The 12,982-nt window shown below is 46.8% G+C and overlaps 1 protein-coding gene across 1 annotated transcript in view; it reads right to left on the minus strand.

Moving 5' to 3' along the window:
- DOCK7 (dedicator of cytokinesis 7) overlaps nucleotides 1-12,982 on the minus strand; it is an 86,861-nt gene that overhangs the window by 7,768 nt on the left and 66,111 nt on the right. The window contains 10 exon segments of the mRNA XM_017733545.1: nucleotides 4,757-4,771; nucleotides 5,337-5,468; nucleotides 6,408-6,551; nucleotides 6,965-7,157; nucleotides 8,083-8,183; nucleotides 8,449-8,607; nucleotides 9,092-9,244; nucleotides 9,865-9,999; nucleotides 10,590-10,686; nucleotides 12,516-12,533. Coding sequence (XP_017589034.1) covers nucleotides 4,757-4,771; nucleotides 5,337-5,468; nucleotides 6,408-6,551; nucleotides 6,965-7,157; nucleotides 8,083-8,183; nucleotides 8,449-8,607; nucleotides 9,092-9,244; nucleotides 9,865-9,999; nucleotides 10,590-10,686; nucleotides 12,516-12,533 — 1,147 coding nt within the window.

Genomic DNA, 12,982 nt, shown 5'->3' on the forward strand with positions numbered 1-12,982 from the left:
CCTGGCCTTGGGCACTGCCAGGGATCCAGGGGCAGCCACAGCTGCTCTGGGAACCTGAGACTCACCACCCTCACAGGGAAGAATTCCTTCCCAATATCCCATCTAAATATATTCTCTTTCAGTTTAAGAAGCATCAGATGTCTCTGAGAGGCAGCCAAAGGTAAATCCCTGTTGGGATCATTATTTGAGGCTCTCCAAAGCCTGTGCAGAGACCCTGCAGGGGGGTCAGACACCCCTGGAATCACCCAGCATCGATTCCCGCCAAATCCACCCTCCAGGAATTGCAGGGTTGGGCCCAAGTCAATGACCAGTTCACTCACACACACACAAGTGCTTTTTAACCAGCATTTCAGCTGGGAGGTGTTACACTCTCTAGGAACTGTCTAGGAGAGAGGGCCAAAGTCACTCCTGGTGAAAGCAGATGCAATCCTGTGCCATGTACCTGCTTCCAGGGGAGCCAGTGGTGAATTTGGCCCCGAAACGCAACAAAAGTAGAGAAACAAGAAAGATTTTTTGCTGGAAAGGCAACGGAGAAAATCTGATTAAGAGAGAGAAAGAGAGAGAAGAAAAATGCTTTAAAAATTAAACACACCTTGCTTTTGTTAAAGAACTTACGCTGCATGCACAAACCAGGGATGCCTTTCAGCAAGAAACTCCAAAATGTTCACCTTTACTCTCGTGACAAAGTGAGATGCAGTTTAGGACACTCAGTGTCCCTGAGCTGGGTTAGATTTTGGCTTCAAACAGCCCTTACAGGTGTCCTGGCTGCCAGGTTTTATTTTAGTATTTTGCTATGGCAAAACTGATCTCTTGTGGTGATGGTGAACACGATCTATGGAAGGCAAAGAGGATAAATAAGCCGAACTAAAATTTAAAAAACCCTTCAGGCAAACTCCAGACTGAAAAAAGCACAGGCATGGCCAGCCACTGCCTTGGCCTGGCTGGAGGAAATTCTGGAGCATCCCACTGGACATGCCTGAGGTCCAAAAACTTCCACTTCACAGCTGAGCTCTGCCCTCCTGAAGGCACCTGCGGTGAGTAGCAGCCCTCATCCCAAAAAAGCAACACTTGGCTGTGTCCAGGCTCCCTGGCCCCTGCTCTAGCCTGTCCCTCTGGGAATCCTCTTCCAGAGAGGGGCTCTTCTCCAGCCCCACTGCCAGGGGTTTCATCTCAGCACAGGATCCCAGGAGCCCCTCCCAGGGTGGGAATTCCAGCTGCAGACCTATTGCTGTTTTACTGGATGTGGCCATTTCCCTGGATTCCCTGTCTTTGCCCAGTGCCCCTCCCTCTGGATCCATGCAGGATTGAGCTACTGAACCCTTTTTCCTCATCACTACCTTTTCAAAGCCACAAGCCTGGATAACATCACCCACACTAAAATCCCTCAATGCCCAGCATGTCCAGCTTCCATCTCACTGTCACAGACCAAAGGCTCTGACTCCAGGGCTCCTTCCTCAAAGTCCTTCCCAAGGCAGCACCTGGTGGAAGGTGGGGTTAGAACCTGATGCTCTTTAAGATCCTTTCCAACCCAAACCATTCCATGACTCCCTGTCTGCCTGGGGGGAACTGCCACATGGATCAGCTCCCCAGACCCAGCACAAGGTTTGGGCATGCTCCATGGGGAAGTTTGTGGGATCCTGCCCCAACCCTGGCACAGGGTGGTGGAGGACACACTGATTTCTAATTAATGAGCTTTTTCCTTCTTCCTTGGCCAGGGGTTTTCAGGGTGTGAAGCATCTGCAGAACCAGATCCCTACAGGTTGAGTTTTTGCCATGGACACCTGCCCAGGCAGCTCCTTGTTACAGGCAGGGTAGAAATAACAGGGGAGGAAGAGGATGCTGCCTGTTGATCAGGATAAATCACTAAGGAGTTCTGCTGGCATTTACTAAATCCATAAAATAATAGTTTTGGGGCATTGGGGAGCCCCAGGAGTGGCAGAGCTGGAGGGAAGCCCTGTGAGATTCCCTGTCCCTGTGTGAGGGCAGCTCCCAGCTCATTCCCATGCAGACCCTGGCTTTCCCTGGTAAATCCAGATGCTGAACCCCAGTTAAAGGGACCCCAGGGAGAAGAGCCAGCAGTGAGGAGCACTGTCAGCCCCTGATGTGACTCATGCTGGGAATCTGTGCCTGGAAGCAAGGGAATGGAAGCAAATCCATTTGGGAGAAACACCTCCAGACCACTCCATGCCTCCCAGGGACACTCAGGAGCTGCCAGTTCCCTGGGATGAGCAGAGCTCAGCTCCATGCCTGGCATTAGGGATAGGGGATGGCTCCATACTGGGATCTCTGAAACTCAGCCAACACCAAACCACTTCCCAACCACAGCAGTGGAAACTGAACAAGTAACTTAATGCTCCATGGTCTTGTTTCTGGCAAGAGCTAAAAATGCAGGTATGAGGGAGGAATTATTAAAAGCATTGTATCTCCTATTATTTTATCAAAAATAATAGGACTTTGGGAGGAGAAGAGAATGAAGGTGAACACTGAATAGCCATCACACAACTGGCAGAGCAGGTAACAGCCACCATGACTTATGAAGGTTCATGATTTGTTATTATGCATGGTAAATACCTTTCCAAATTGCTGGGAATAAAGTTTTGGGGTTATTTCTTGCACGCACACAAAAAGCTTTGCCAACAAGATTTGGGGAAAAAAAAAATAAATCAGATGCAAGAGGAATCATCTGCTTCCTTCACCAAGACAGCAGCAGCTGCCTGAAGGGTGTAGGAATAAAAGCAACACCTTCCAAATGCAGAATCCAACCATCTTTACCAAACTCAGCACTGTTGTTTTTCTGCTCAATTTTAACCCAAGGTCCTTTACAGCGCTGCCAACTACTACAAGTCTTCCAATATTGATTTTTTCTGGGAAAGGATCAGCTCCTGGAGTCCTGTTATTCACTGGCAACCTCCCCCTGCACAGCTTAAAAAGCATTTTTAAATACTGATGGTGCAGCATGAAAAGATTTTTTTCTTAACTTTCCTAACTGGAAAGCAAACCAACAGAATGAATTTAATATTTATTCCATGAATAAACACACAAAGCCTTTCACTTGGTGTGTTTAAGGAGAGCTCAGGAATGCTTTGGTGTCAGACTCAGGACACTGCAATGCTTGTAGTTGGCAACACCACACTTCTTGTGCCATGAGGGGGGTGTTGCTGTTGGCATAGCTCTTTGTTAAAATGAAATTGGGGGTTCCACAGTGTAAAACAAACAAAAAAAAAAAACAAAAAGGGGAGGTGGGGGGAAAAGGGGCAGAGAAAGGGAAAAAAAATTCCACAAGTAGGAACTTACCACAACAGACAATAGTAAGAGTGGGGAGGAGGGTCAGCAACCAGGGCGATAGAGGAGAAAACAGAAAGTATTTAATTAGGGAAATTCCATAAAACAAACAAGCAGCAAATTGGCAGCAAATAAATTTTAAAATTAAAAAAAAAAGGGTGAGCATCCATTAAAATATTTCAAATAAGGGAGAAAAAAAGGGCAAAACATGCAACAAACCTGAAAGCTACAAAGCACAAAGGTCAGAAAAAGTGTGGCAATGAAGGAGCACGATGACAGACGAGAGCTGAACCCACGGTGTCTTTTACCATGCAGTAAAACATGACCAAGTGGTGTTAGAATCATAACCAATGGCAGGAGTCTCTCCAGGGGTCGATTTAGGGGCAGAATAATAAAATAGATGCTCACAGGCCTTGTTGGCTTGAACACATTTACATCATTTCCACACCTAGGACAGGTTCTCTGCTGTGCTGCTGTGTCTGCCTGGACCTTCCGTGGGGACAAGGGGACGAGTTCCAGGGCCAGCCCTGAAGTGTCAGGGTTTATTTTAAGCTGCTCCATTTCCTTTTTTTGCTAGGCTGGAATTAAAACTGACATGCAGACATCACCAGCCCAAATTATGTCCCACAACACCAAAGGTGTTTGGTTGCAGCCTCAGTTCAGTCAGTGTGTGGTAGAAACCTGGAGGGAGGTGGCCCAAAATGAGCTGCCTGATCCACAGAAAGCAGAGAGAAACTGGAAAGATGAAGCCTAAACAAATAACATCATATTCACAGAGCTTTTTAGTGCTTTCTGAGACTTCTCCATGCTCATGCACCCACTGTGCCAACTGGACTAGGGCTGGAGTCAAACTGGCCCTGCAGATTAATCAATTGCTTTGTCCATTTTTAACCCAAAAGCGTGGTTCTCGTGGTGTGTGTTGCAGAACTGTGAGCAGACAGCCTCCTCAAAAACCCAGGCAGAAAAACTGGCCCCAGTTAACACAACTGAGCCCTTTTCCTGCCAGATAAACCCCTACATAAATTGACTGAGAACAGAAGGAAGCAGTTTCTCCTCTGAGATCAAAGGTGCACCTGCAGCAAACCAGGTTTGTGTTTGGTACCTCTGAGCATTGGTGCTTAAATCGACCCCTGTGGGTGGGGTGAAAATATGGTATGGAGGGATGATTTTCTGTGTCAATGCTGATGGAAAGAAATATAAACAAATTGTAAAAACAAACTAGTGATGATACAGTGGCTCATTCACCAAAGAACCTCATTAGTGGAACACGTCAGCATCCATGCACTACCTACAGCTGCTTATGAAGAAATTCCTACTACAACCATGGTTTATTGGTATTTCTTTGGTTAATGAATTGTTTTAAACAGCAGACAGCAACAGAAATACCCACAACTAGCACATGTGGGCAAGCGTTGGCGTGAGTCATCTGGAAACTCAATTAGTGTTCTTTGCTAACTAAGATGGAGTTACCTACCTCCCAGCCAGTACTCTGTGTGATAAAAAGTAAAAAGGGCATGTCACAGAAACCAAAAAAAGAGTTTCAAAGGCCAAAACATGACCAGCAATAACCCTGCAATGGTTTCAATGGTTCTAAGTCATCATGCATCCAAAGCAGCCTCCTCTGGCCCAGCACAGCCAGGCTCTCACCAGCCCTTAAAAGCTGGTGGCTTTTGCACCATCCAAGTTTAGAAAGCTTCCTTCAATTATTTAACCACCACATGAACAAACAAATAAACCCCCCAGCATTTCTGGATGTTACCTACCAGGCTAAAGGCAAGGTACAGTGGGTTTTCCCAGCATGCAAAACACAGTTTAAAAGAACATCTGAAAGGATAAACTGGAATTTTTAACTCTTGGGCAGTCGTGAAGTTACAACAAAACTTGGTACGTGATGCTCTCTCGTGTTAAATTCCAGAGGGATAAAACCTCCTGTTAATGATCCCTGTATTTACTGCGGATCATCGTTTGACAATTCTCCTGGAATCATTTTCCTTGCACTGAGCATTTGAAGTCCCTTCACAATTCACCCTGCAGCTGAAAATTCAAGCCATTACCTGGTGAACAATCTTGCTGAATGCTTCCTGCAGTTTACCATGAATTGTAGACAACTTCTTGGCATCTCTGTTGGCTTCATGAATAGGAATAAGGACTTTGTAAACCTCATTAACTGCTTCATACATGCCAGCCTACAAAAATAAGGCCCATCAGATTGCTCCATCAATTCAACAGCCAGAATTACACACACAGCATTTAAATGATCAAACTGCAAAATGAAAAGGTGGCTGAGACACCATTGTGGGGCAGTCACATCTTTTCTTAAAATGTACCCAGAGATAAATGGAATAAAATCCTCAGTTACCCCTGAGACCAAGAGCCTGCTGTGTTACACCTTGCTATTAGTAATTAGGATCATTAACACAACCAGTCCTGGGATATTTTGGATGGATACAGGCACAAATGCACAACAAGCTAAACAGGATCCTAACCAAATCTACGGGAATTAAATATGGAAAAGATTAAGTGCACAGCACAGCTTTTTCTGTGCAGGACATCTCCAGCCTGTGTGACTTCTGCATCCACTTCTGGCACTCCAGGAGAGATGGACTTTGGAAAATCCTTAGGATCTCTCTCATGGAGTGGGTCCAGCCCACTGTGGGCAGTGACTGTATAGAGTGGCTTAGCAGGAATTCCAGGTTTTTGCCCTGGAATTATTGCTGCTTGCACTTAAGCCCACTGAATGACTCTCCATACTGTGTAGTGGGAATTAATTCACTTGTTTTCCTTGGCCTCTGATGGATGCACTGGTGGCAGTGCATCCACCCTGGTCACAAAAAGCTCTCATCCCACTCTTTTTGAAGAGAGGGAAAACCACCATGGTCTTTTTTCCCATTGTGAACTCCCAAACGTGCAGTGAGGAGATGAAAGGCACTGGGAACACACCAAGGCCTCTTGCTCCCAGATCCCACCCTTGGCACAGTTTACTCCAGAGGCCTTAATTAGAACTCCAAGTTAAATTAAACATTTACAATACAATTACACACTCAGAGAAAAAAACATTTTACTTCCTACTGCCCAGCAGTGTGAGGTTGCTGGAGAAGGGAGGTAAAGAAATTAAAGTCTTCTACCATGGAGAAAGATGCTGCAGCCTGTTCCAGCAATCCCACCAGACCAGCTTCTGTAAAATACTTCCCAGAACAGATTCCTTCTTCATCTGGGGACACAACATCATCAGAAACTGCTGACTCTTCCAAAACATTGGAAGATATGTTCTGAGGAGATAGATTAAAATACATTTACTCAATTTAAACGACACTCAACACTTTCAGTACTTTGAAAGCCAGCTGATTTGCAGTCAAATACTGGAATTTCTACCAAGGTGGCCTTCTATTTTCATGAAGTATATATATATATAAAATACAGCTTTCTATTTTTGTAGAGTAGATATGTAAAATATAGCTTTCTATTTCTGTAGTGTGTGTGTGTATATATATATATATATACACATCTATTTTTGTAGAGCATATAAATAAAATACACATTTCTATTCTCACAGAGCAGCATTTCATTCACACAACAGAGTGAGCACGGTTTCGGGATGTAAGCACAAGGACACCCAGCACATGGAGACACTTTGTACCTCAGCAGCAAACCCCAAAAATCCCTTGGAGAGGATAATCCCCACCTGAAATGTAACACAGCCCACAGGGAGGTATTTCCTGTCCTCCAGCATGCTCAGGTACTCGGCCACCAGGGCTGCAGAGTGCACCAGGCACTGGGCGGACTCGGCGTGGTTGCTCCTCTCGGAGTGCTTCCCTGCCATGTTCTGCAGCCACGTCAGCCGCAGGTCGGGGGAATTCTGGTAGCCCTTGGCAATCCTGAAGGAAGAGAAACCCTCTGTGACTTCATTCCCTTTCCTTCTGAACCAGCACAGCCCTTCAGCATGGTTTTTTCACACCACGTTTGGTCCCCTCTGCTTAAACACCAACCCCCCTCAGTGCTGTCTCTTCCTGAGACAAGAAGCTCTACAGATGGGAAGTCACCCTAAATCACAGCTTTTTGAGCCCGTTAGTGGTGGGGGAGCAGTGGGGGATGCTGAAGCTCTTGACCAAAGCCCATGTCTCACCTGAGACTGGTAGCAATCCAAAGGTGTGGACAGTCAGAGCACACCTGGCTGGCTCCCTACGACAAAACCTCTGCTGACTTCTAAGAAGCCTTTCAGAGCCATTTGTGCAGAAATTTGGCACTTGGGAGCTTAACATGGCTCTGGAATATCTTTTGCATAGGGAGACCACTGAATGTACCACCAGAAAGCCTTTTGGGCAAGCAGGTGCTGGAAGATCCCCAAGTTTTCCCTGAAGCAAGCAGGGAGAGTTCTCTCTACTCAGGTGCAGGAGGAGATTTCCAGGGATGGCTGGGGAATGAAACTACTTTTATCCAAGGTAAGCTGCCTAGATGCCAAACAAAACCTATCAATACCACATTCAAACACAACAGACAGGCACATACGGGTCTGTGAGCAGTGAGACCCAAAAACTCCTCCAAAATCAAGTCTTTCAAGTGCCCAAATGTGCAGCATCTGAGCCCACATCTAAACAGCCAGTAGCTGTGCTGTTTTCAGGTGACACGGGATCATGGCAAGCAGTTTAAAACAGGATTAAGTTCAAAGTAAAATAATTGCTAATGAAAAACAAGCAATCAAAGCTCACAGCAACACAAGACCTCCACGAGTGCAGGAGGCACCAAGCCTTGCTCAAGCAAATGGAACACTGACATCTCCTCTGCCTACAGTGCCAACTCTACCTGTACATCAGGTCAATCAGCATTTCTGGATCTTCCTGGTGCTCCTTCATTTTAACTGTGTCTGACAGGATCATATGGAGGTTGAACACTAAATCCTGGACCTGTGAAAAACAAGCTGTTGTGAAGAACTGGCAATGGGAATTGAGCTACACATTGGTATGTGAGGAACGTGGTCACTGAATCTTTGAGTGTTTGTATCCTGTCAGAAGTAATCAAAGACCTGAGTTTTATGTGACTAGAAGATTAAAAAAACCAAAAAACAAACTCTTTTCAAGGAATGCATGCAAACTCCAGTTCTAGATGGAGGTTTAGGCACAGCCTGTTAATGAATCACATATTACTTGTCTTGTGGTTTATGTCTTTTACCTGGTCAGGAAATGTTGTCTCCCTAAGTTCCAGATCTTCTTCAGCATACGTCAGAATAGTCTTAAGGGAACGTCGCAGAAATTCTTCATTGAAGTTCTGGGATGTCCCCACCAGGGATGAGAGGGACATGGTCACCTGCATCTTCACTCTGGCAAAGTTCTGCAACAGAGATGTTGTTATGGTATTTCAGCAGCCTGGAGACAGTGCAGTATCAGTGCTTTGGTCATGGCACCCTCCTCCAGACCTGACAGAAAAAAGAAAACTGAAGTTTTGCTAGAAAGGCTGTCTCAGAGCAGTGATTAGAATAAACCTGGTGCTGCCAAACTTCATAACCTGATGATTATTTAGTTCCAGGTAAAGGTTCTCCTGCAAATATGTTAGTGTCGTCTCCTTCCACATGGTCTCCTCTCACACACCCTGGACAGGATGATGCTCTCATGATACAGCCTCGATCCCAGACAGCTGCTTTTGGTTTGGTCAAGCCTAAAAACTGGATTCCCGTTATCTTTGGTGCTGTCAATCCCCCCACAGTCCCTGGGCTCAGAACCAAGGTGTCTCCCAGTTCTGTGAGGGACAGTACCCAAAGCCAGCAGCCCTCAACCCCATTATCTGCAACAACCCAGTGAAGAGCAGCAGGACTCACGTTCCCAATCTCGAAGTTCTGCCTCATGAGGAGGTACAGGGATGCACTGGCATGTGACCTGATGGTGCTGATGCTGCTGCTGCAGTGCCTCAGGAGCCTCAGGCACAGGTCTGCACATTGCTCTGTCTCCTCCTCAAACAGCAGCTCAGGGAACTGGAAAACAGCACAGGAGGAAATCAGTGCTTGGACAGGCAGGAATGAACACTTGGACAAACAGGCAACAGTGAGGGTACACTGGAATAAGAGGGAGCCCAATCTCTCTGTTTTGAGGGGAGTGATGTTCCTGTGAATCATTCTACAGTAAGGCAAAACTGGCAGCACTGGAAGGCAACACATTTTACCTCCCCCCACAACTTGCTCCTACATCTACACCCCCACACTGATTTACATCACTCCCAAAAACTCAAGCTTAAAACTTAGAGCTTCTCCCAGCACACCTACAGAAACTGGGAAACAAATCCATTTGAAGTGAGATTTGTCCAGCTTAAACCCCACCTGTACCTTGTGCTCTCCACTGAGCAGGTGCCTCTTCCCCCTCAGCACCAGCCAGCAGGAACCCACACCCCACCCAGGTTGTGAGAGCTGCACTTTTTGGTGCAGCTAACCCCAAAATGCAGAAATGCAGGTACTGCCCATGAAAACCCAGCCAGGCTACACTGCCTGAAAATTGATACTGCCCAAAATAACAACAGCTTAGGGAGGGGAGCCCATACAAAAGAAGAAACAATGCCTTCCTCCCTCAGGGTGGATTTCAGCCCCCACAGGGGATTCACCTTTGAGACCAAAGCTCTCTGAGTGGCAAAGCAGTGCTGGAGGTAAAGGGCACTTTGGTTGCAGGCCATGCTGTGCAGCAGCACTTTGAGCACCCCGCCGAGGATGCTCTCCTTGGACTCCGTCACAGACACGGTCTGCAAAGGGAAACCAAGATTCCATGAGAAAAATGAACCTCCTGTGTGTGTGGGAGAGAGCAAACAGCTCTGACCAGATGCCCTTTGCACAGGGGAATTACCCACTCAGCTGGGCCTGCGAAACAGCCCCATTCTGAGCCAATCCCCAGGTGAGCAACACCTGATTCGTGGATAAAGCAGGTGGAATGGGGATTCTCTGTTCCCAGTGAGGCTCTGACCTTTGGGGACATTGTTCTACTAGAGGACAAGCCCATAGCTGGGCTCTAGCTGGGTTGCTCAGGCACAAAGTACAATCCTTGCGATTCCTGGGTCTCTCTGCAGCTCAGAGGTGGATTTGGGAAGTATCCCCCTGCCTGCTCCCAGCCCATGCCCAGGAAATCAGGGGACAAAGTGAGCTGAGCACAGACCCAAGGGGCTGACCTGGAACCCAATGATCTGAGGCAGGTGTGGGAACCCCCCTTCCTGCTGCAGCTGAACAGCTCTCTCAGCACTCAGGCAGCGAGGAGCAGCAGGGAGGTTTTGTTTAACAAAGTGCTGCCTGGCCAGGTGACTGTAATGCCATTACATCTCCATTTTCTTATCAACCTCACCTGTACAACTATCTCTAGAGTATCCAAAATGATCAGGTTGGCTTCTGTTGCAAGATTCCCATCAATGAGAGCCTCATGTTCTATCTCTGCCCTTGACCTAATCAGAGAAAACAAAGCAGTAAGATTACTTCCTGATTAAGAAACAGACCTCTGTATTTTCCAGTCAAAAATGTTCTCTCACTAGCAGGAAACTCCCAGTTACTGTTTGTATATTTATCACTGGACAACACTACAAGGGTATTTCAAAGCACCCACTGAGAAGACAGGAAGGAAAACTCAGTTTTTTACAAGTACAGACTTACAGAGGCTTCACGTTCATCATGCTAGGAGAGCTCACACTGCTCTCTGACACTTCATTACTCTCCCAGGAACACAACAACAGTTTAGACCCCAAGTCCCACTCCAAAGTGGCTCAGCAGCATCGTTAGGCATGCGACAGCACAACCAGGAACAGGACATGTGGCTTTATGCTGCAGGCTGTGGACACACGGTGGTGCTACACGAGCTGGGAACCTGCACTCACGCTGGGAGCAGCCCAGTGCAGCCTGCCAGGGTGCAACCTTCTCTCTCCAAGCTACACTGCATTTAATCCTCAAAGCATAACTTCCTCTCTGAGGAGAAGGTCTCGGTTTTGCTGTTCCATGCCAAGCACTCGCTCTCCTGGAAAACTTTGCAAAGTCCAGACACCCACTCACACCTGTGGCTCCAGGAATTCAGCAGAAGCCAGCCCTTTCCAGTGGCACCAGCTGCACTGGGCAGAGATCCAGTGCTGTACTGAAAGAGCCCGACCCTGGCCTGCCCTGCCACAGGTGCCATCTCTGACAGACTCGTACCAGGCCAAATCCCAGCAGAAGGGTGACCAAAATCCCAGAAAAATACACAGAAAGAGAGAGGAACTATTTGGCTCTTGGAGCTGTATTGCAGCAGCCCTTCCTGCCACACTTCACATCCTCTGGGAGCTGGGTCACACACCCAACATCTCCAGGATAGGAAGTTTTGGGACCTGGCCCCACATAAAATAATTTCATCTGCATAAAATGACAGCAGCTGCAAGCTGTGCACAGTTCTTGGGGTGAAAAGTCTTGTTTATGGGGTTTCAAAGGGCCAGGCTCTACCTACACACACAGGACACAGCAGACCCAGTCACAGCAAGCAGGGGTTAGAAAGCAGCTCTGGAGAGTTTTATCTAAGCAGCTCATTTTGTGAGGTGAGACACCATCCTTTGACCATCAAGGAATTCCACAGCTGTTAAATGTGTCCGTGAGGTCCTTCAGGGAAGGGGAGGGCTCAGACCCAGTGCTGGCAGTGAACTGATGAGTCCTTCAGGCCAAATTTTAAACTGACATGACTCTGGAATTTGTATCTACACCATTTCATCAGCAGGTTGAAATCCCCTGGTCTTTCCCAATGACTCAACAGGACTGGAGCCTTGAACAAAAATCCACTACTTGTCATAAGGAGAAATTACATTTTTGTGTGGGGCAAAGCAACTAAAAGCTGTGAAGAATTGCTTTCTGCTCCAGGGAGAGTCAGTGTCTGCAAGAGTAAAATTTGGCCTGATCTCCATCTGGGCTCTGAGGATCCCATTCCTCAGTTTCTTCAGAGCTTCACTTGGGCTGAGATTGCTTTCCTAGGATAAGGAACAATTCTTTTGCTGGGAGGATGGAGACTGCAGGTTGCAATTTGAGGAGACAGAAAACGTGCACAGCAAAGCTCAAACACAACTCCTGAGCCCTCCAGATTAAACCACACCAAGAGAGGGAATTTTCAAGGAAATGGGTGTAATAAGCCAAAAGAGCTCATTCCAGTCAGTTGCACACACACACTGAGAAGTTCTGCCAAGCATCACAAACAACGCTGTGATGATTGAGTCTGCAGATGTACAAAATGGCAATTTATAAGAACTGCACACCAGTGCTACAGTACCTGGCTGGTTTGTGGCTTCTAAAAGCACAGCACATGTGGAAAAACAATCAAAGTGATGGATTAGGACAGGAAAGGAAAGCGAGCTTTGTGAACTCCAGAATGCTCTTATGGAATAAAGGAAATATGACATGAGATATATATGCTATCTGTGGAAACTGTTAATGGATCTTCCCTCTAAATTACAGCTTAGGGCAGGGTTTTAAGAAAGGAATGGATTGCATAAATCTCTTTAAATCTCATTTGAAAGTCTAAGGAAGCATGGGACAGTGGAAAGGCAAAGAGTTGGGAGGGCAGTGTCGGAGTAAAAGCTCTTTGCTTTTTTTTCTCCACAATGCCAGCCCTGTCCAACCCAGTGGCACAAGGGCTGAGTGGCTGCTGGCAGTGACCTTCTGTGGGGAGGGGGGCCCTGCTCTCACAGGCCCTGGCCCATAGGTAGAGCAGAAGGATAAGGCAGAGTTACTTTTAAA

This window comes from Corvus brachyrhynchos, unplaced genomic scaffold, assembly GCF_000691975.1.
Source record: "Corvus brachyrhynchos isolate BGI_N302 unplaced genomic scaffold, ASM69197v1 scaffold34, whole genome shotgun sequence".
Taxonomy (NCBI): Eukaryota; Metazoa; Chordata; class Aves; order Passeriformes; family Corvidae; genus Corvus; species Corvus brachyrhynchos.